The sequence below is a fragment of the Artemia franciscana genome, chromosome 17, assembly GCF_032884065.1.
Source record: "Artemia franciscana chromosome 17, ASM3288406v1, whole genome shotgun sequence".
Classification (NCBI taxonomy): Eukaryota; Metazoa; Arthropoda; class Branchiopoda; order Anostraca; family Artemiidae; genus Artemia; species Artemia franciscana.
In genome coordinates this window covers 9,443,328-9,468,431 of record NC_088879.1, presented here as the reverse complement: position 1 = coordinate 9,468,431, position 25,104 = coordinate 9,443,328, and the positions used below count along the sequence as shown (strand labels likewise).

Here is a 25,104-nt window from a genome sequence, read left to right as displayed (position 1 = left end):
GAGGTATTTTTAACTTACGAACGGGTGATTGGATCTCCCTGAAATTTGATTTTTAGAAGGATATCGTGGCTCAAAGCTCTTATTTTAAATCCTGACCGGATCTGGTGACATTGGGGGAAGTTTGGGGTGGGGAGACCTAAAATGATGGGAAACGCTTAGATTGGAGGGATTGGGATGAAACTTGGTTGGAAAAATAAGCAAAAGTCTTGCATACGTAATTTACATAATTGGAACGGATCCGCTCAATTGCGGGGGGAGGGGGAAATTCTGAAAAATAAGAAAAATAACGTATTTTTAACTTACGAAGGAGTGATCGGATCTTCATGAAATTTCATATTTAGAAGGACCTCGTAACTCCGATATCTATTTTAAATCTCAACCGGATCAAACGTAACTGGGGGGGGGGGGGGGCAGTTGGGGGGACCGGAAATATTAGAAAATACTTAAAGCGGTGAGATCAGGATGAAACTGGATGGGAAGAATAGAAACCTGTCTAAGATACGTGACTGACATAACTGGACCGGATCTGCTCTCTTTGGTGGAATTGGGAGGGGGGAGGTAATTTTGAAAATTGAGGTATTTGTAACTTACGAAAGGGTAACCAGATCTTAATGAAATTTGATATTTAGAAGGATCTTGTGCTATAAAGTTCTAATTTCAAATTCCGACCAGATCCTGTGACATTCGGGGAGTTGGAAGGGCGGATCCGCTCTCTTTGGGGGAGTGGGGGCGAGGGTTAATTCTGAAAGATTATAAAAATTAGGTATTTTTAACTTACGATTTAAGAAGGAAACATGTTTGAGAAGGAAGCATGAGCTCTTGGCTCTTCCGACCTCGTACCATATGAGCTCTCGGCTCTTCCGACCTCGTCACAAGTGCCATATGAGCTCTTAGCTCTTGTTTTCTATTCCATCCTGCCCCCCCCCCCCCCCCAAATTTTGGAGAATATCGTTCTTGGAGGAAATTTTCATTTAAAAATGCCTTTTTTTGTATGTTCGTTGAAAACAATGATATATCTCACTCTAGGTTTTTGAGAACACTTGTTGCCCCAACCCCTAAAATTTTCATTGGAGTAGATGGGGTCTTGCTACTGTATATATGGTTTTAAACTTTGGTAATTTGATTTTTGGATGCTCAGAAGGGAATATTTGTTTTTTTTTATGCCTAAATGCAAGTGACTAAATGTCACCATTGAGATTGCATGCAGTCAGTAGGTGTTACTATAAGGTGATACATAGTTTGGTAACTATGTCCCTTTTGTCGCACAGTTTGGGAGAGTTGAATTGCAGCTTTCTTATTTTTTTTTTTTGCGATTGAGGGGATTTAAAATTTTTTCTAGCATAATAGCATACGGTATGGTTTATCCTTTGTACGTATCTAGCCCCACATGCTCTAGTGCGGCAAAAATATTTTTAGCAAATTTAGTATTTCCCACACGTGTTTTATGATGCTGTTGCAAAACGCAACATCCAAAGCTGGACAATGATTTCAATACTTAATCAATCAAAAAAATCAAAAAATACTTTCACGATAGAAAATGCCTTTACTAGATCCTCGACATTTTGGTGAAGCTGAATATTTGCACCTTTTGCATACAGGGATGTCTATTGGAGGGGTAATTACCATCATAGATTTTTTGCATCTACCCCCCTGCCTCAGACTTCGAAGATAACTTTTTTTTGGCATTTGCTTCAAAAAATAGATGTTTTGGTATATTCATTATATACCGGTATTCATTTTCCTGCCCTTCTACATCAAACTTTGAAAAAAACATTTTTTTTGGTATTTGAATTAAAAATACCTCTTTTGATACATTCTTAAAAAGTAAATGTTTCGAAGAATCTGGAAATAGGCAATACCACATTGAAAAGACATCACAATGTTTTCTCTGTGTCAGATATGAGACTATTATGGATGAAACAAGAGAAGGAACTGAGGAGAAACGGGGAAGATCTGAATAACGAAAATTAAGAAACAAAGAACTGAGAAACAAGAAACAGGAACTGAGAATAAACAGGGAAGATCTGAGTAACAAAAATTGAGAAACTAGAAACAGGAACTGAGAAGAAACTGGCAAGATCTGAGTAACAAAATATAAGAAACAAAGAACTGAGAAACAAGAAACAGGAACTGAGAAGAAACAGGGAAGATCTGAGTAACAAAAATTAAGAACAAAGAACTGAGAAACTAGAAACAGGAACTGAGAAGAAACAGGCAAGATCTGAGTAACCAAAATTAAGAAACCAAGAACTGAGAAACAAGAAATAGGGAAGATCTGAGTAACAAAAATTTAGAAACAAAGAACTGAGAAACAAGAAACAGGAACTGACAAGAAACAGGGAAGATCTGAGTAACAAAAATTAGGAAACAAAGAACTGAGAAACAAGAAACAGGAACTGACAAGAAACAGGGAAGATCTGAATAACAAAAATTAAGAAACAAAATTTTCACTGTTAGGCCTCTTACTCAATCTGCGAAGTTACGATTAGAACATTTTCCGTGGGCTACTGGCTGCTTATTAATCTGTACTATGCTATTGTGTACGACGGGCTATGTTTATGTCACTACGAGCCGTAATTTAATGCAATATTAAGTAGTAACGGTGTCAATATTTTGCAGTGCCGGTCTGACCAGAAGTGACGCAGTTTAAGTAAAAACAAAATAACTTTGAGTGAATGGTGCTTTAATGCAGTCATCTGTGTCACCCAATTAAGATGTATCTTATATTATTGTAATTAAAATATTAGTAGATACTAAATGAGGCTTGGCTTTAGTATTCTGGAATAATTTGATCTGAATTTTGATGGTTAAGCTTTGTCTTTGACTGTGACCACAGAACCCTATATTAATTCTTTTACAACATACATATTAAGAACTTTCAATGATATTTTTAGTTTCTCTATTATGTTTTATTATTAAGTTCATCTGAATAGGTTATTAATTTGAAATCATGCGTGCTTTCACTACTCTTATATTGCAACTGGTGAATGTGGTGAATTTTAAAATAATAGAGGCCCCGAAGAGAAATTTTTTTCTTTAAAATTCAATATCTTGGTTGTTTTTAATTTGCAATAGGTATAAATATGCATAAGTGCAGTATCTAATAGTACCTGAATGCGAGATGACCCATAATGCAATAATCTTTTAACGTCTTAACTACCGTTAAATGTCATTCTTTAATGTTCCAAGACTACTTCTTTGTTTTGGCTATTCAATTTATTTCGATTGACAACATTGATTGAAAATTTCCCCAATTTGATGAAAATAATTGGTCAAGTTCCGATCCAAACTAAGACTCTAATATTAGAACTGGTGTAGCAAATTCCTTTGAATAATGTGTTCTCCTCTCAGATAGTAGAATATCATATATAGAAGCCAAGAGTTGGAACCGGTAACTTTTGCTTGTTGACTCTAAATCAGCTCAACCTCTCTTGTGGTCTCACTTTCTTCAGCTGAATCGTCCATGCATCAGATAATATGATCATGATTATGGCAACCTGTCTATACGAAGTGGCGAGGGAAAGAACACATAAAGGTCACATAATTTTTGCTTCGGCTTGTGTATTTCGATCATATCTTGGCTTGCTGCAGTTGAATGTAACATTCCATCATTCGATATCGATATCTGATATGGATGCGTCGTAGTCTCCACTAAAAAAAAAAAAAAAAAAAAAAAAAAAAAAAAAAAAAAAAAAAAAAAAAAAAAAAAAAGAGACTAAAAAAGACTCTTGCACTTTCAAAATTAATAATTGGAAGAATAGGATTCTAGAAATTTTTTTTCGGGGAGGGTACTTAAATCTTGTGAATCAGTTCAAATTCTTGATGCATACTTGGGGAAACAATGCATATTCAGTTTTCACTGTTGTGGAAAGATACCTCAGAAAACACAACAACAACTAAAAAGCACTCTTATTTTCAAAATGAATACAAGGAAGTATAGGATTCTAGAGGAATTTTCAGGGGAGGGTACTTAAATCTTGTGAATCAGTTCAAATTCTTGATGCAGACTTGGGGAGACAATTCATATTCAGCTTTCATTGCTGTGGAGAGAAGCCTCAGAAAATAAAACGAAAACTAAAAACACTCTCATTTTCAAAATTAATTCAAGTAAGAATAGAATTCTAGAAAATTTTTTTAGGGGAGGGTACTTAAATCTTGTGAATCAGTTCAAATTCTTTATGCAGACTTGGGGAAACAATGCATATTCAGTTTTCCCTGTTGTGGAAAGAAGCCTCGTAAAACACAACAACAACTAAAGAACACTTTCATTTTCAAAATTAATTCAAGGAAGAATAGGATTCTAGAAAAATTTTTATAGGAGGGTACTTAAATCTTGTGAATCAGCTCAAATTCTTGATGCAGACTTGGGGAAACAATGCATATTCGGTTTTCTCTGTTGTGGAAAGAAGCCTCATAAAACACAACAACAACTAAAGAACACTCTCATTTTCAAAATTAATTCAAGGAAGAGTAGGATTCTAAAAGAATTTTTAGGGGAGGATATATAAATCTTGTGAATCAGTTCAAATTCTTGATGCAGACTTGGGGAAACAATGTATATTCAGTTTTAACTGTTGCGGAATGATTCCTTAGAAAACGCAACAAAAACTAAAAAAACATTTTCATTTTCAAAATTAATAATAGGGAGAAGAGGATTCTAGAAGAATTTTTAGGGGAGGGTACATAAATGTGATAATCTAGTTAAAATTCCTGATGTAGACAAGGGAAATAAATCATGTTCAGTTTTCACTGTTATGGAGAGAAGCCTTAGCTCCGAAGTTTTGGTCGCGGCTTACTTTTTTTTTGAAAAAAATTCTTTTTATTTAGTTTACGATCGTTTTTCAAATCGGGTGAAAGCCTATGCAAGATGTGATGGGGCTACCGCCTCCTTCTTTATCTTAGCGCTAAAGCACCTCTCAATTACAGTTTCAAAATGGCCATTAATTTGGACGGAGAGGAAGGCGTAGTCTTCGTATCAGGCTGTTCATTGAGCTTTCAAAAAACTTCAACTGCTAAAATAAGCCAGTTGTTTATTTTGACTATTCAATTTTTTTATTCATGTGATTAAATTAAAATTAATTTTTCAGTCGTGCAAAAATACTATTGAAGAAAAAGCGCTATCTGGAACAATTGACAGAAAAAACTGATAACCAGCTAGATGGCATTGAGCAAATGGTACAGGATATTGAATTCAGCCAAGTTCAAGTGGAAGTATTGAAGAATTTAGAAAAAGGCAACGCTGCACTGAAAAAACTTCACGATGTTTTTTCTATGTCAGATGTGGAGAAGATTATGGATGAAACTAGAGAAGGAATTGAAAAGCAACAGGTAAGACCTAAAAGTACAAAAAAGTTAGGAAACTTACTATTACTACTACTAATAACTCACCGCAGCACCAAGCCACCTGAGGCCAACATAGCTATGCACGCTCCTCCTCCATCCCAATCTATTCAAAGCTAAAATTAAGAAAATGAATCGGCGAATACTAAGTTTGTAAAAGTACAATTAAAAGTCGAATTTCTAAACCGATTTTTACAGATGGTGTCTATGATTCAGATTATCAAGTATTTGTTCCGTTTCAAAGTATTTCAAACTTGATTCAGGATTTTGGGTATGTTACATTGTTGGTTTGATCACAATACTTTGTTGGAATAAAGCCAAAAGAAACAATTAATCAAAATATCACATAGAAGATTCCATAATTCAATTTTTGATACAATTTTTAGTTCAATTTCGACTTACACAAATACATTAATCATTAAGCTAGTCGAGGGTATCCTAAAAATTATTGCTGGTGAAGAAATTTTTATTTGGAACCAGGTGTGTTCCAGATTTCGGAATGTTTTAGATTTCCAAAAGAGACTGCAGTAGTGGCTTATAATAGTATAAATAAAGTGCTAATCTACTCTGTTTGATGTTGTTTATTATACAGTAATGTTTCGATGGTGTCGATGTAAAATTTAATAAGAGCGAAAAAAAGTGAATTAATCAGATACGAATTGAACAAAAACAATTGTAAAAATTGTGTTATTTTTCAGAAGCGCCCTGAAGGGTCGCGTTGCGGTACAAATCTTATCTTTTCGAAGGTTGACGTGTGTCGTTAGACGTGTGACATAGTTGCAGTATTAGAGTAAATATGGTATAGTACTTTTGATAAAATGGTACATATAAAATTATGGAGTATGATATTTATTGCTAGTATATGGCTAGCCATTAAATTATACATTGTTAATTGTGATTCAGAAATATTTCTAACTACAAGCTACACTAATCTGCGGTACAAATACTAAGTTGCGGTACAAATCTTACCTTTCCGAAGGTCTATGAAATTTGATGTTTTAATTTAAAGACGCTCTAGTTTTACATTTATGTACTAGTAGTATAATAGCTACATATATATAGCTTTACATTTTTACCTTACAGTAGTAGCTTTACCTTACATTACACGCTCTAGTTTTACATTTATGTACTAGTAGTATAATAGCTACATATATATAGCTACATATAGCTACAATACTACATAGCTACATACATATAGCTACATATATAGTGTAATAGTACATATATAATGTACTTTGAGTAAAATAATAGCCATAATACATTCCATGTAAAGTTGTGGTCAAAATAATTGCACTAGTCACACAATTTTAAGCTTGATTTGAAAGCTGGAATATGTGCACATTTGAAAAATATTAGGCTATTGAAAACATTTGATAATATTAAAAAAAATATATAGAAAAAGATTTTATAGAATAGAAAATATATAAGGTTTTTATAAAATTTTGTAAAATAATATTAAAATTATTTATGTAAAAAGAAGAAGGGAGTTGCTATTTTAAAAAATATTAGGCTATGGAAAACATATTTGAATATATCTGAAAATTTATTTGAAAACATATTGAAATATATATGAAAATTTAACAGGCTATTATTAGCTAATTTGGCTATCGAGATTATTTTTTGACAGATCTTAATTCTAAAAATTCTGATTTTTACATTTGAGTTGAAAATTTTTGAATTAAAGACTTAAATTTTAAAAATCAAGTTGGTGCTCCTTTTCGACGTTAGAGTAGCAATAATATCCTCCAGAGCCGTTGATGCCGCATATGACGCAAAGCTTTAAGGCTTCCAATCGATGTTTCAGTTGTATGAAAACGTTTCACAAAAATTAACAACAATCTTGGAATTGAAAAACAACAGGTAAGACTTAAAAATATAACATAAAAGAAAAGAGAAAAGTTAATGAACTTAAAATTGAGAATATAAAAAAGCGAACATTCAGTTTGTAAAATCCGAATTGCTAGACCAGTGGTTACTTTTTAGAAACGCCTTGAAATGTCACGCTGTGGTATAAAAAACCTTACCGAACCAAAGGCCTGTTAACTTTGATGTTGCGAAGTTCAATTTGCTGTTTCACAGGAAGCATATCTCTGTCACGATTTGGTATGTCGTATTATCGAGTTATCGAGTTGTCACTAGTATGTCGAGTTATCTGTCACTTACGAGTTGACATGTTTAAATTGCACTGTGTTGATTCTATAAAATAAAAATAAGCATATCGTCACAGTTCGCCTTAATGGGAATGACATTCTGATCCTCCCTATGAGAACCGCTTAACCAACGGTTTTCATTAATGTCAACATGTAGTTATATGTCACGTCTCAACATGTCTACAGCAAGAATCTCAGAAGTGGGAAAATATCGATAGGACCTCTAGACATGACTGCGATGATTTATGCAATACAATATGCCTCTGTGGAGGGGCTTGAGCCTCTCATGCCGAAATGCTCAGTTTATACCTAGAAATACCAAATGTATATGCATTACTTTTTGATTTTAAATATTTGGGCAACGCAATTTGAACTGCAATACAACCTACAGACAATAAGGCTGTGTCTTCAGATAGTTTTGTCTTTAATAAAATCTCTTATTTGTAAAATCTATTGATATTGTTTGAATGTGTGAAATAGTTTCCTTGTCCTTTATGTCTCCAGGTCTTGGCTTTATCTTTATAACCTGGAATAAAGAAAATCAGAATTCTCACAACCCTAATATAAGGTCCATAATAACGTCGAGAAAAATTTCCTATTATATTGCCGTGTGTAAAACTTTCCAGTTTATAAAAATTCATACACTGCCGTACATTAAATTAATTATTTTTTTAATTAATAAAAAAATATTTATAATGATTAAATAATTATACAATAATTATAAAATAATTATAAAATAATTATAAATCTAATAATAAATGTATCACAAAATTCATTTGATATTGTTTGAATGTGTGAAATAGTGTCCTTTTTCTTTATGTTTCCAGGTCTTGGCTATATCTTTATAACATGGAATAAAGAAAATCAGAATTCTCACAACCCTATTATGAGGTCCATAATAACGAAAATCAGAACTGTCACAATCCCATTATGAGGGCCATAATCGCATGGAAAAAAATTTCGTTTTAGCAGTTTTACACTGCTGTACATTAAATTAATGCCATAAATTTAACACTACATTAAAATCATTGATGCATGACCAAGGCTTGTAGAAGGGGGACAATATTACCATACAAAAATGCCCATCACGCCAAAATGGCAATATATTTTTCATGTAAATACAGCCGGAAATATATATTTCCGGCTGTATTCTAGGCTCATTTCTGGCTGTATTCTAGTTCATTTTAAGTCTCTTTGATATTTTAATAAAAAATTTTCAGTTGCAACTGTGTATAGAGTTGTGATTGATCCAAGAATCTATATCAAACTATAAAACTTTTAGCTTGAAAACTTTAGCGTAAAGAGCGAGGCTTTGATGAGGGGACAGTCCCTTTCATATACGGAATAATTTCTGCTTGTTTTAAGTTTTAATGTCGCTCCTTACTTTCAGTCAAAAAAAAAACTTTTTTTTATTTAATCATGTACAAGATACGTTCGTAGTAGACAAACAAATCGAGTAAATTTATAAACATTTGAAGGGAATCGCATTTTTTTGCATTGATCATCAAATAGTGGATTTTGCCTTATATTTGCTTCTCAGTTGAATGAATAATTTCAGAAAGTCACTCGGTGCTATATTTTGCCCGCTGCCTGCCGCTGCCGACCATGACAGCGGAGCTGCAGCGCGCCAAAGCACTTGCGGAAGCGGGCTGCTGAAATATTTTTGGCAGCGGGCTGCTTGTTTCTGGCACAACTTCGGGGACTAGACTCCAATTTCCAAACAGTGCAACATGTGCACTTTTAAGTATAAATTTATCTGGGAATATATTAATAATATCTGGAATATATTAATAATATATCTGGGAATATATTAATAATATCTAAATTTATCTGGGAATAATTTATCTGGGAATCCTCTGTTGTGTGTAGGGTATTTACACAGTTTTCGACACTTCTCCCTGGGATCAAACTATAATAGTTAATTTTTACTTTAGGAAATAGACGATTTGCTCTCAGGGAACTTAACAGAGGACGACTTAGCTGCTGTTGAAGACGAGTTAAACGAAATTATGAAAGCAAACTTACCCGAAGTAGAAAACCTTCCAGAAGTCCCAACTGAAGAACCAACACTGCCAGACATTCCACAGGGAGAACCAAAGGGTGAGTGAAGCTCCTTTTTAGTTAACGCAAAAAGGATCACGGATTCTGCAAATTAGGGAGACTATAAAAGAATCATGGAGGACAGATTTAGCCTTATATTTTTTTACGTTAAGGCGATTAAAAAAAACTACACATTCATCTCCATCCAAACTAAATGCAAATCTGAATCTGTATCTGGGTTTTATTTCGGCGCTGAAATAAATAAAAAAGTGCTTTTTTTAGTTTTTAGTCCTATTCACCTTATTTATACTATTACCCAAAATGAAGGTAAAATTTTTATTACCATTATTTTCCAATTAACACAAGTCAGTATACAAACTCATACGTGGTTTTAGGAAAGAATTGGACTTTAGGAAACTGAGAACAAAGTTTTAATTCTGGGGTTCAATTCAGATTTTAACATTTTGCCTAATTTCTTGCAAAATTCTTTCAAATGATAAGTTAGTGATGAAGTACTGTAATGGCATGTCTGTACACAAAGAGACAGACTTGTACGTAGAGTGAGACGGGGGCATAATTTATTTTGGAGAGGGTGTCCAAATTCAAAAAGTATCAAGAGTAGGCGAATTATATGTTTTAATGTTCTGAAACTGCTAATTATTTCCAGTTAATTTAATGCAATAGCACTGTCGTATTTGTTTTATTATTGGATTAAGGTTGAATTAAACTTTCAGAGGTCTAATAATTTTATTGAACTGAAATCATTCTTGAACAGTCAAACGCCAATTTTTGTGTCCAAAGATTCTTAGTTTACCCCAATTAACTTAACGTAATGGCTGTTTGGTTATTTTGATCAAATGGCCACTATTTATCGTATCGCAGGAGCAGAGGTGGATCAGGGATGGAGCATAGGAGTGGGTGCCCCTGACTTGCTTCAGAAAGTTACAACTTACTATAATTAAAGGGGTGAAAAATACCAATAGGCTTCCCAAGTTTCGCTGACCCCTGCTCCCAAATACTTTGGGAGCAGTATTTACACATATAAGTATTAACACATAAGTATTAACAAGTATTAATTAGTATTAATTAAAAGTATTAAAACGTATTAATTAAAAACGTATTAATTAAAAGTATTAATTAAAAGTATTAAAAGTATTAATTAAAAGTATTAATTAAAAGTATTAACAAGTATAAGTATTAATAAGTATTAACAAGTATTAACACTAACATATAAGTATAAGCAGTATTAACACATATATTCAGTATCCACTGCTATGCAATAGCAACAGTTTTGTTTTGTGCTCCTTTATTCCTGTGCTGGTGATTTCAGTCTATTACGAAGAAATGCAATGGTCTGGCCCCTCCGGTTTTTACAGAAAGTCTAATCCTTATGCCTGGATGAATCTGCTATTACACCTTGGAAAGCTGTATATAATTCTTACCGGGGGCCAAAAAAGATGGTTTCCCCTTAACCTTGAGCCAGAGCCTACAATGAGTGAGGTGAAATGAAACTTTCCGGTTTGTGTCAGAGAGGTATATGACGTTATTTAGTCAAGCTTTCCCAATCGTCTAGCAGTGTTTCTGTTTTCAAGGGGATCCTTTCGCTCATGCAGGTAAGCAAAGTAGGCAGCTGTTTCAAAATTAGGCTAGATTGAAATCTGAAAGTACTTAAGATACTTAAGAAAGTACTTAAGATTTGCGATGGCTCTTTGGCCCCATTGCTGAAATATTATCTCAGCATAGTAAATATACAAATATAGAGGTCAAGAAGGTCCATTTTCTGAAAATTTCCGGTGTCTAATAATTGAGGCGTAAAGTGGAACAGGTACCTCTCCCCATATCCTCCACTCTACTCATCACCAGACTCTCTGGTACAAAGGACCTTGTTCTAACTCGAATCACACAAGGAATATCAATGGGTATGAAACAAACCCCTCCCACAACCTTGCCAACTTTATAGCACAAAGCGTGTTGTACTCCATTAAACCAGAATCAGGCAAAGATTGCTTATGTCTAGAGAACTGAATAGTAAAAAACCTCTCTTACGGTCTCATCTTCTTCTGCTGAATCGCCCGTGCATCAGATAATATGATCATGATTATGGCAACCCGTCTATATAAAGTGGCAAGGGAAAGAACACATAAAGGTCACATAATTTTTGCTTTGGCTTGTGTGTTTCGATCATATCTTGGCATGCTGCAGTCGAATGTAACATTCCATTATTCACTATCGATATCTGATGTCGATGCGTCGTAGAGCGTCTCCATTGTACAAAAAAAAAAACAAATAAAAAACACTCGCACTTTCAAAATTAATAATAGGAAGAATAGGATTCTAAAAGAATTTTTTGGGGAGGGTACTTAAATCTTGTGAATCAGTTCAAATTCTTGATGCAGACTTGGGGAAACAATGCATATTCAGTTTTCACTGTTGTGGAAAGAAGCCTTAGAAAACACAACAACAACTAAAAACACTCTCATTTTCAAAATCAATAATAGGAAGAATGTAATTCTAGAAGAATTTTAGGGGAGGGTGCTGAAATCTTGTGAATCAGTTCAAATTCTTGATTTAGACTTGGGGAAACAATGCATATTCAGTTTTCACTGTTGTGGAAAGAAGCCTTAGAAAACACAACAACAACTAAAAACACTCTCATATTCAAAATCAATAAAAGGAAGAATGTAATTCTAGAAGAATTTTAGGGGAGGGTGCTGAAATCTTGTGAATCAGTTCAAATTCTTGATGCAGACTTGGGGAAACAATGCATATTCAGTTTTCACTGTTGTGGAAAGAAGCCTTAGAAAACACAACAACAACTAAAAACACTCTCATATTCAAAATCAATAAAAGGAAGAATGTAATTCTAGAAGAATTTTAGGGGAGGGTGCTGAAATCTTGTGAATCAGTTCAAATTCTTGATGCAGACTTGGGGAAACAATGCATATTCAGTTTTCACTGTTGTGGAAAGAAGCCTTAGAAAACACAACAACAACTAAAAACACTCTCATATTCAAAATCAATAAAAGGAAGAATGTAATTCTAGAAGAATTTTAGGGGAGGGTGCTGAAATCTTGTGAATCAGTTCAAATTCTTGATTTAGACTTGGGGAAACAATGCATATTCAGTTTTCACTGTTGTGGAAAGAAGCCTTAGAAAACACAACAACAACTAAAAACACTCTCATATTCAAAATCAATAAAAGGAAGAATGTAATTCTAGAAGAATTTTAGGGGAGGGTGCTGAAATCTTGTGAATCAGTTCAAATTCTTGATTTAGACTTGGGGAAACAATGCATATTCAGTTTTCACTGTTGTGGAAAGAAGCCTTAGAAAACACAACAACAACTAAAAACACTCTCATATTCAAAATCAATAAAAGGAAGAATGTAATTCTAGAAGAATTTTAGGGGAGGGTGCTGAAATCTTGTGAATCAGTTCAAATTCTTGATGCAGACTTGGGGAAACAATGCATATTCAGTTTTCACTGTTGTGGAAAGAAGCCTTAGAAAACACAACAACAACTAAAAACACTCTCATATTCAAAATCAATAAAAGGAAGAATGTAATTCTAGAAGAATTTTAGGGGAGGGTGCTGAAATCTTGTGAATCAGTTCAAATTCTTGATTTAGACTTGGGGAAACAATGCATATTCAGTTTTCACTGTTGTGGAAAGAAGCCTTAGAAAACACAACAACAACTAAAAACACTCTCATATTCAAAATCAATAAAAGGAAGAATGTAATTCTAGAAGAATTTTAGGGGAGGGTGCTGAAATCTTGTGAATCAGTTCAAATTCTTGATGCAGACTTGGGGAAACAAATGCAAGTTCAGTTTTCACTGTTGTGGAAAGAAGCCTTAGAAAACACAACAACAACTAAAAACACTCTCATATTCAAAATCAATAAAAGGAAGAATGTAATTCTAGAAGAATTTTAGGGGAGGGTGCTGAAATCTTGTGAATCAGTTCAAATTGTTGATGCAGACTTGGGGAAACAATGCATATTCAGTTTTCACTGTTGTAGAAAGAAGCCTTAGAAAATACAACAACAACTAAAAACACTCTCATATTCAAAATCAATAAAAGGAAGAATGTAATTCTAGAAGAATTTTAGGGGAGGGTGCTGAAATCTTGTGAATCAGTTCAAATTCTTGATTTAGACTTGGGGAAACAATGCATATTCAGTTTTCACTGTTGTGGAAAGAAGCCTTAGAAAACACAACAACAACTAAAAACACTCTCATATTCAAAATCAATAAAAGGAAGAATGTAATTCTAGAAGAATTTTAGGGGAGGGTGCTGAAATCTTGTGAATCAGTTCAAATTGTTGATGCAGACTTGGGGAAACAATGCATATTCAGTTTTCACTGTTGTAGAAAGAAGCCTTAGAAAATACAACAACAACTAAAAACACTTTCATTTTCAAAATCAATAGCAGATGGGGTGGGATTAGTATCTAGACTGTTCTAGCTTACTATAATTAAAGGGGTGAAAAATGCCAATAAGCTGCTCAATTTTCGCTGATGCCTGCTCCCAAACATAAATTCAGTATCCATCACTGTGCAAGAGCAACAGTTTTGTTTTGTGCTTTTTTTTAATCTTTTTTATCCTGTGCTGGTGATTTTCTACCGCTGTGCAAGAGCATCAATTTTGTTTTGTGCTTCTTTTTTTTATCTTTTTTTCATGTGCTGGTGATTTTCCACCGCTGTGCAAGAGCAACAATTTTGTTTTGTGCTTATTTTTTTTCCTGTGCTGGTGATTTTCCACCGCTCTACAAGAGCAATAATTTTGTTTTGTGCTTCTTTTTTTATCTTTTTTTTTCCTGTGCTGGTGATTTCAGCCTATTACAAAAAAATGCAATAGTCTGGCCCCTCCGGTTTTTACAGAAAGTCTAATCCTCTGTTGGAATGAATATTCCTGGATGAATATGCTGTTATCTTGGAAAGCTGTATATAGTTCTTGCCTGCGGCCAAAAAGGATGGTTCTCGCTTAACCCTGAGCCAGAGCCTACAATGAGCGAGGTGAAATGGAATTCTCCGGTTTGTGTCAGAGAGGTATATGACGTCATTTAGTCAAGCTTTCCATATCGTCTAGCAGTGTTTCTTTTTTCAATTGGATCCTTTCGCTCATGCAGGCAAGCAAAGTAAGCAGCTGTTTCAAATTAAACTAGATTGAAATCTGAAAGTACTTAAGATACTTAAGAAAGTACTTAAGATTTGCGATGGCTTCCTGGCCCCATTGCTGAAATATTGTCTCAGCATTATAAAAAGACAAATATAGAGGTCAAGAAAATCCATTTTCTGAAAATGTCCTGTATCTAGTAATTGAGGCGTAAAGTGGAACAGGTCCCTCTCCCCATATCCTCCACTCTCCTCATCACCAGATTCTCTGGTACAAAGGACCTTATTCTAACTCGAATCGCACAAGGAATATCAATGGGTATGAACCAAACCCCTCCCACAACTTTGCCAACTTTATAGCACAAAGCATGTTTTACTCCGTTTAAAGCAGAATCACTCAAAGATTGCTAATGTCTAGAGAGCTCAAGTAGGCCTTTGGCCTCACCAACTCTCCCTGTCCCTCCCATCTCCAATTTTAAGCGGAAATGTAGGCTTGTTTTGCCTCTTTTAAATAAAAAGTTCGCATTAATTTTAATCTATATGATTAGAGGCACAACGTGCCTCTAATACATACAACGTGCCATATTATTCGAGCGCCATCTGTATTATTTCCAGAGTGTATGTGCCTGAGTTTGCTTGTTTGCTGTTAATGGGATAAATTTATTGCACTACTTTGAGGTTGTTTTCATATTGATTTGTACCCTTTAATAGACAATTTTACAGTTAAGTTAAATTGAGTGATATTCTCCAATCCCTAGAATAGGTCTTTCTTTTCGGACATCCTCACCAGCGCCATCTTTTTTCTTAAGTTGATCGGGGCGCCATCTATAAAGACAATTTTTCCCATATCATTAAGGTGCTGATTTCTACTGGGAGCAAGCAGAAGAGGGGAAGGAACCCCCCGCAAGCGCCGTACTGTACCCGCTGGTATTCAGTTACCCGAAAATTGCGGGGAAAAGGTGAGGGGGTACTTACGCTTCCCTTGTTCCTGGGTGATTTCAGTAGGCGTTCATTCAGCGCTCGACGCGTGAAGGTGTATTGTGTGCGAAAGAAAATAAAACGTTCAAGATTCTGGACTACTTTCAGCTCTCGAGCAGTGAAGTTCGTTGGTATGACACAAGAGACTATTTACGAATATATATACGCGCCTGTCCTGAATTTCGCTCAGACAAGTTTGCGATATGCCGATATTTCCCGTGACGCGGTGGTTGCTACGGGAAGTAAATTTTACGGAAAAGACATTCTGTACGCTGCGCATTGCAAACTGAACGATATTTTGCGGCAACTTGGAGATGAATATGTAATGAAGGACCGCCGAGCTGGTTTGCAGAGTGATGTTTTCATGGGTGATTTATACGATGCTATCAAGAATGCAGAAAACTCAGCCAATTTCACCTATAGATTTACTATCTGGAAAATTGGCGAAGTGCCTAGAATACCGCAAGATGTGCTGACTTCTCTTTCAATTAGAGTTAACGAGTGCACAGAGAAAATAGAGGGACTAATCGATCAGTGTAAGATCTACCTTCCGTCAGGCCCTACTGTCTGGCCCCCGCTACCGAAACCAGAAAGACTTGAGAATCCTGTAGTGATAGCGAATGTGCCGGCGGAAAGCCTTGAATCATGTGCCAAACAGAAGGAATTTATCGAAAAGAACGGTGGAAAAGGACATATTCGCCGGATCACTCAACGAAAAGGTGGGTTAGTTGCCTTTCTCGATACGGCGGATTCAGCTCAAATCCTCGCAGACATGTTGAAAGAAAAGGTCCGTGATGTCAAGGTTTCTTACCGGAAACCAAAGTTTTAGCGGTGGCAAGATTCGTTCCTCCGGCAACCACAGAGGAAGAAATTATTGCTGCGAACTCCGAAGTTACGGAAGTCCACCGGTTCGGCACCTCTGGCACAGTGAAACTTGTATTTAAAGACTCGTTCGCGCGAGATCAGACAATTAAACGCGGAATATCTGTAGACTACACCCACTTCCGGGTTGAGGCCTATAAAGAGCTCCCCAAGAGATGTTTTAACTGTCAATCTTTCGAGCACCTCTCTAGTGCCTGCAGCAACGCTCCGAAGTGCTCTAAGTGCGCCGGTGCCCACGTCGCATCACGGACGTCCCCATGCACGTCCACCACAGTTAAATGTGCTCTATGCCCAGAAGGCCACAACACCCACCCCTCATACAGCATGAGATGCCCACTAGTTAGAAATGCTATGAAAAAGCCTACTACAACGAAATGACTTCTCTCTCCATCATTTGCCGAAATATCTATGGGCACAATTCAGTCAAACTAGACTACGTTAAAGAACTATGCCGTCAATTTAATGTTGTGTGCTTACAAGAACATTTACTCACCTCCGAAAATTTTGGTCTTTTCGAACAGTTGAATCAAAAAACTGTGTTCATGCATGAAGCAAAAAGGTCCTCAGTCCGCGGTCGACCTAGTGGGGGCACTGCTATCATAACGGACAGTTCGCTTGAATGTCAAAAGCTGGAATCGTGTGAGTTCTTCCTCGCTGTAGATTTTCCTGGCCCCGGGGGTTTTGTTCTGATCACGGTTTATCTACCAACAAACCTAAACACCCTCTCTTCCGAAAAACGGTTCTCGGAAGCTTGTGGCCGCCTCTCGCGCTTACTTATTAGGCTGGGCAATCGAAGAGTGCTAGTCTGCGGTGACTTTCAGTGCGACTTAACGAACCCATCAAATAAGCTCTCCGAAATCTTCTTCTCAGTAATCCCAGCTGGGTATGATCTCTGTGAAAAGACTGACGCATATACGTACATCCATAATTCCGGTTCAACGACAAACATTGACCATGTGCTATGTAACTTCTCTCTAGGTGCTCCAGTCACCGTGGACTCTGAGCACACAGTAAGTGATCACCTTGGCTTGTGCTTTAAGGCTAACTTCTTCCCGTGTAGGCCGAATAAGCCCCAAATTTATGCTACCAAGACTGAGTGGAATAAAATAAACGCCGACCAGTATAAACAGACATGTGATGAGATTCTCGGAAAGATAAAAGTTCCCTTTCAGCTCTTGATGCATGGCTCGAGTGATTTGGTAGCACTAGACATTTATTGTACTGAGATTATACATGCAATGAAAACGGCTGAGCAGGCTTCTGTACCCACTCGCCGTTTTAAACCTGGAATCAGCAAGCCTGGCTGGAGTCGCTCTCCTAAAGTAAGGCAAGCCAAAGCTCGTGCTAAGTTTTGGCTGAGATTATGGCGCGATTGCGAGAGGCCTAGGTCAGGTGTAGTGTTTGAGCAGTTCCGCAACACGAAAAAAACTTATAATAAGTCTGTAAGTGATCTTAAAGCTGCCGAAGCCGAACTTGCTTCCCAAGAAGCAGCAAATAATCCTGTATCTATGTGGAAGTCTTTTAGACAGTCTAAACCAGTGACAAACCCTGCTAGTAACATACCTGAGGAGCAGTGGGTAAAACACTATAGTGAAGTTTTTGGGATCAAACATGCCCAACTAACAACCGAAAGTGATAGCGAGCTCTCACGAGCTTTTGCGTCCCTCTTGAGCCAACGGAACTATTTTACCGTCTCAATAGGCGAAGTGCTCCAGGTTATTAAGCAGCTGAGAAAGGGCAAGGCTCCCGGGCACGACGGAATTGTGACTGAACACCTCCGCTGTAGCTCACCTCTGCTCATTGAGCACTTGACGCTGCTATATCAAATGTGCCTTGATTCTGGTGCAGTCCCTAAGTCGTTTGCCCTAGGTATTGTGTCTAACGTCTTGAAGAAGGGAAAAAATCGTAACCTCTGCTCTAGCTATAGGCCTATAACAGTTTCTAGTACATTAAGCAAAGTGTTAGAGAGACTTCTGTTACCTGAGCTGTTACGCAAGTGTAAAATTGACAATCGACAATTCGGGTTCCGTCGCCACCTCGGTTGTGCATTTGCACATCGCCTCCTTACGCGTATAGTATCGAAAGCTCAGAATCAATCACGGACTCTTTTAATTTGTGCAGTAGATGTGTCCGCGGCGTTCGATTCGGTAATTCATTCAAAGTTAATTTTGAACCTGCTGCACCAAGGTGTGAACCCACATGTAGCGGCCGTCCTATGGCACTGGTATTCGAGTAGCCTTATCCGTGTTAAGTTGAGTAGTGAATTCCTGTCGAAACCGATTAAGCTTCACCGGGGACTGCGTCAAGGGTCGGTTTTAAGCCCTGTACTCTTCAATTCACTAACCTCGTCGGTAACAAAAAAGATTAACGGTGGTTTTAACACTGAATGTATGGATGTGAGCCTACTGTGCTACGCCGACGACATATTACTGGTGAGCACATCGCTTTGTAACCTTCAAGCTAATATCGATCTCCTAAGTCGAGGTTATACTAATATTGGTCTGGTTATTAACCCTGCTAAAACAGAATTTCTTGTATTTGAACCCCCGCGTGCGCCGTCTGAAGTTGCCCGTCGCGAGGCTACCCGTGTTACCGTTGCAGGGCAAGTAGTACTTCCAAGCCGCAAGTTGAAGTACCTAGGTATCACATATGGAAGCGACCTCAGAAGCTCGCGTGCTCTTTTTGTTGACCAGGTTCTGTCGGGTTTTCGGTCTGGGTATGCTAAACTTGCAGCTCTGAAGTTTAAATTTAATAAGCATATTCTTGCTAGGTTGTATCGTGCCGTCGCTCTTCCCTTTGCTCACTACATCTCACCCGTTTGGCATTGGCTATCGAATTCGGATATGTTGCGAATCCGTTCAGGCTTTTGCAAATATTTAAAGTTTCTGCTTGGTCTGCCACTTTACCTCCGTAACACTGGTCTGCTAGAAAAGTATCATATACCTGATCCTGTTGAGTTCATGCCGAATTTTGAAAAACAAGCTCTCGTGAAACACAGGGCACTATTATTTGATTTCCCAGCGACTTTTTTGCTTGATAGTTGAAGTGTGATTTGTTTGTATTTAGTGATTATTATGTTCGGTTGATTTGTTTTCGTCTTTAATTTCTCTTTTCTTTTGTTTTGCTCCGCTTCTTCATGCTTCTTTTTTATAAGCGGGTTTGTAATAAATTATTATTATTATTATTATTATTTCCCACCCCACCAGCTTTTTAACAGAACGGTATGCTGGTATTTTTTTTTAACGATTGGCTTAAAATCTACGAGGCAAGTATCTTAGGCTAACAGGGAATGAAACTGAGGCTTTACAAAGGTGCATTCTCCTGCTAAAGAGAATTGTCAAAAAATTGGCAACTCGGAAGGGAAGGAAAACTTATTTTACGAAGAAGAGTTAGAGATAGTTCTAAAAGGATTAAAAAACAATAAGGCCTCAGGTCTGGATCGTGTGGTAAATTACTTTATGAATTAAGATGGTCGCGAAGTTGGAGATAAATCACTGAAGATTCTCAATACGATTTTTGGATAAGGGAAAGGGAGTCATCTGTTGATTTTTGGAAAACTTTAGTTAAACCTTATCATTAGAAAGGTGATAAAAGTGAGTGTGGCAGTTATAGCGACATTAGCTTGGTTTCGGTTGGTAGCATATTTCTTAGCAGTATGATACTTATAAGACTAAAATATTTGTTAGTTATAGATGAAGGTTTAAAACAAGAACTGTGTTTTTTTTGTAAGGGCCTCCTAGAAAAAAAAATGTTAGCAAGACCAATGAATTATATGAAGATTTTGGGAATTCAGGGTGCAAGAATAGGCTCAAAAGTTAATATTAGAAAGGATATGTCGCTTAGAATAAGAATAAATGAAGGTCAAGAGGTGATGTTCAGTAACGAAAAGTTCGGTCAAGGAGATAGAATTACTTACCTGGGTAGTAGTATTAGTAAAGATGGTGGAGGCAGTGAAGAGGTAAAAAGTAAATAGCCAAAGATGTAATAAAGATGTAGCCAAAAGATGTAAATAGCCAAAGCCCAGGGTGTTTTTTTATTGTCGTAAAAGGTTGAAAAAATAGGAAGAAAGTCTGATTTTATGATAAAATTGACTTAATCAACTTGCTGGAAATTATTACCAGTATTTTATCGATCAATGCTGATAGTTCCCTAATACCGTAAATTCCCGGTATATTTTGCACATAATCCTTTTAAATTTTTCCATTTTTTACATCTTTTGCTTAAAATTTTTATTAAGGAGGGAGATGGGGCCAATCAAATGATTTAATGGAAAATTTATTAGGGGAAGGATCGAAAAAATTAATTCTCTTATTTACACAAGTTTGAATATATTGAGTAAAGTTTCACCTTCTTCCTCTGAAAATCTGAAAGTTGAGTTTTTGTGGAAACTTTCTCTTTGTAAGCTCTGAAACACTGAGAAAACTTTCAAACCAGCCTATTTCTTTTGCGTGAAAGTACAGAGCTTTTTCAAGCTACCTTTTTTCAGCGTTTTTTTTTTCTTCAGTTAGTTTAAACCATAGATATGTCATATATTTATTTATAATAGGGCACGGACAGGATGTGTTTTTTCAAGCTCCCTGCACTTTCCCCTGGATACGACCCTGGAGATTAAGCTAACTAGATTATTTCTTATAAACAAAATATTGTATGGTAGTATGATATATTGAATTTTTCGCTACGATTTTTATTATTTATTATTGTTCCACAAACAATTCTGTAGAAGCTCAATTATTAACAATCTGTTGACTCTCAAGCTGACTATACCTTCCAAGGAAAGCTATCTTATTATAAAGCGCTATGTTGCCTGATGTTTTAGAGGGTATTTTGTCATGGATTCTCACCCACATTTTTTTTCTTCTTGAATTTGGCATCTCCTGCTATCAAAAACTGCATACTGCATATGAAGGTCTTTCAAACAGTTCGTGACAACGAACTCTAATTAAGGAGTGATTTGGCTCAATAGTAACCGAAACTCTAAAAAACAGAATTTTGATACCAGTATATATATATCAAAAGAATCGAATTTTTATGCTGATTTCAAATACATAAGGTTCATTAAGTTTTGTCTTACTCGTTAAAGGCTATGATCCTGAGAAAATTTGTCTGATTTTCGAAAAAGGGATAAACACACCCTAAAAGTCATAAAATCTTAATGAAAATATCACCACCAGATTCAGCATATCAGAGAACCCTTTTGTAGAGGTTTCAAGCTCTAATCTGCAATAATTTGGAATTTTTTATTTTTTTGCCAGAAGAAAGACACGAGTGCGTATTTATTTGTGTTTTTTACCAGGACGATCGTATCTACCCAGTGGTCCTAGAACATCGAGAAGGGGCTCATTCTAACGGAAATTAAAATTTTTAGTGCCCTCTTTAAATGACAAAAAAATTGCAGGGCAACTGGGCCCCCTCCAACACCTCTTTTTTCCCAAAATCGTCTGATCAAAATTCTGAAATATCTAATTTGTTCAACATAGTCGAAAGGCCCAATAACTATGTCTTTGGAGATAAAACTAACCCCACAACCCCTGGGGAAAAGTCTTTAAGTTATAAAATTTGGCTATTGTTTACGTATAGTATTTATTATTGGGAAGTATGCATACGTTTTTCGGGTGGGGATGGAAGGTCAAATTTTCTACAGGGGGTATTTTTCACGGGGACAATTTTCTAAGGAGAAGGAAATTTCCAGGGGGTGAACTTTTCAGGTGTTTTATGCTGGGGGTGTTCGCCAGAATTCCTATACGAAATTTCTTTATATATCTTGCTTTCTCCTTACCGACTCAATTATACGCGTGGAGATATTAAGGATAATTGTCCGGGGTAAAATTTACCAGGACTGAATTGTCCAAAGGATATTTTCCTGAGGAAGGGGATTTTTCTGCCAGATTTCCTTGCGTTATTTAAAAAAACGATCAGAAATTAAATAACAAAAACAAGTCTTTTTAAGGGTCGTTTATTAGAACGATAAGTAACTTTTTTTTTAATACTGAAAAACTTTAGCGTAAGGTGAGCTGTTGAAGAGGGGGAAACCCCCCTCGTATACATAGTAATTTCTGTTCGTTTTAAATTTTAATGCTGGTCATTACTTTGAGTTTAAAAACTTGTTTTTGTTATTTAATTCCATTAAAAATTGAATTCTCGATTTTGTTTATGTTTTTAAGATATTCAAAATTGTTTAAGTTTCTACTTAACCAATTGAAAACACACTGTCCTTGATACTTAAATGAAATGTTTATTTGCATTGGTGCTTACTTTAATGGTTGTTTTTTTTTTTTTTTTTTTGATCTTATCAATCTTGGACATGCTCTTCTGTACATGCTCGGATGATTTTTGCAAGTTCCTTCGTGTGTTTCATTGGTTTTCTGTAGATTTATTCAAGAAAACAATTCTTCTCGTTTTTAGACTCTTCTTTTACTACCTCTTTTTTTCCTTGTATATGTTTTCTTCCTACTTTCGTTACTCCTTTTCACCTCTTCTTCTTATCGACCCTCTATTCTTTTTTCTTTCTTTACTTCTTTTCTTTTTTTTCTTTTTTTTCTTCTTTTCTATATATCTGACTTGCTATCTCACTGCTGTTTTGCTTCTTTTGCTGTTTTTATTTTATCTTATTTTTGCGTATTTTATATTTTTTCTCTTTCATTTTTCATCATCTTTAATTTTTTGTTGTCAACTTTTCATGCATCTATTTATATATTTTAGATGTTCCAACACGGAAGGAGAAAACAAAACAGGAAAAAATTGCTCTAACTGCCTAATTGTGTTGTCCCTCTTGAAGGGTATAGTCTTGTTGAGTGTACATTTCAATTTTTTTTGGACGGACCGAAGCGTACCAAAACGTAGATCGAAACGTATGAAAGGTATTAAACCTAAATTTGATTGAATCATTTGTTTGACAATGCTTAGTCCAAATGGCCCACTTGTAAGTCCAGGTCTTGCAAAAATGGCACACAACTGCTTTTGAATGGCTGCAAACGAAGTAATGGTCTAAATTGATCAAGTGGCTCTACCCAGCTTGGAACAGCTTGGAACAACTTACTGAGTGTGTTCTGAATAATACACGAGGACCATTATTATTATTAAATTATTATTATTAGTCAAATCTCTTGCCTCTTTTTCCAAACTTTAATTTAAGGTCATATAAAGAACTACCTTATGTGATTCGTAGTACCGCAGCTTGCAACAGCTTGGATTTTGGGATTTTAGAATTAACCCGCATCTTGAAGAAATAAAAAAATCCTCTCTGAACAAGCAATAGGTCACTAATACCTTCAAAAAAGTAGAAATTTTCTCTTTTTTCCATATTTGGCTTCTTCTTTTTGGTTTTTGTTTTTATTCCTTATTTTGAATTAACGCTGCTGAATTTCTCAGTGCTTGAAGTTTATGTTTAGGTACGTTTTGATGTAATTTTATCAAAACGTGTAATTTTGAGTGTAATTTTATCTCTGTTTGTTGATTTTCTTCGTTTTGACGCTGGAGTTAAAATAAAGTTATTTTATTCACTTTTTATTTCTTTGTGCGTTTTTTTGGGCTGGCAAAAAAACGTTTTTATTTCTTTGTGCGTTTTTTGGGCTGGTTTAATTCGCTGGGCTAAGCAAAGTTTTTACAATTGGAGCTGAAAAGTACTGTACGGTGAATAATGAGTCATTAAATAAATACATACTGCTTTGCAGGTACGCAATTATTTCCAAGAGGGTGGGGGCCCAACTTGGTAAAGATGAAGGAGAAACAACAAAAATAAAGAAATTTGGGAAAAATGTAATAGATCGTGAGACAAATTCCTATTTCGGAGAGAAAGAGGGCAAAAGCCTAAATATTTCCTACTCCCTTCTCCCCCCGAGATTTTCCTGACATAGCTAATAATAAAAATGTGATTACCATATATAATGTGTTTAACTCAAACTGTATTTTTTTACGACATGCTTGCCTGCTTTGCAGGTGCAAATGGATTTATTCGAAAGAGGATGCAAGTTCCTTGGTGCCCGGCTTGATGGACATGAGGGAGAAATAACAAAATTAAAGTAATTATTTCGAAATTTCGACAAATTGTACTTTTTGAGGGAGAGGGGGCACGGAGAAAATATTTCCTACACCCCCTCCACGTTGTTGCTAATCGCGGGCGTAGCGAGATTAAATGCCATTGTTTTTGAAAGTAAAATAATAGTGGATTAATAACAGTGGCAATAAAAGACACAAATAATATATTGGCTCTTGGTAGATTTCAGTGCCAAGCCATGCCGTGGTGATAGGAATCTACTGGAGTTCGTCTTTATGAAGTTGTTTCTTTAATAATCCAAATAGTCGCAATTTGTAGAATGTAGATGGCAGCTAATGTCAAATGCAAAAACTTACCAGGCCATATAGCTGGGTTTTCTCATATATTACTAACGTTACTTTTACTATGTAACGTTACTTTAACATGTAGCTAACTTTATAAATAAATAATTTTATTGCCCGTTATAAACAGGTATAAATAATGGAGAATATGAAAAGATAATAAAAAAAAGGATAAGGCCTATACGAATGACGCACAAACCAGTTAAGAAAAAACAATTAAAACAGAAAATAAATAAACAATGCATTCAATGGCGCTGGCTAAT

The 25,104-nt window shown here is 35.9% G+C and overlaps 1 protein-coding gene across 1 annotated transcript in view; it reads left to right on the top strand.

Moving 5' to 3' along the window:
• Positions 1-24,130, top strand: part of LOC136037847 (charged multivesicular body protein 6-A-like) — a 31,165-nt gene extending 7,035 nt beyond the window's left edge. The window contains exons 4-6 of the mRNA XM_065720691.1: positions 5,088-5,328; positions 9,425-9,590; positions 23,207-24,130. Of these exons, the coding sequence (XP_065576763.1) occupies positions 5,088-5,328; positions 9,425-9,590; positions 23,207-23,262 (463 nt within the window). The 3' untranslated portion in view covers positions 23,263-24,130. The remainder of the gene's footprint in view (positions 1-5,087; positions 5,329-9,424; positions 9,591-23,206) is intronic.
• The last annotated feature ends 974 nt before the right edge of the window (positions 24,131-25,104 follow it).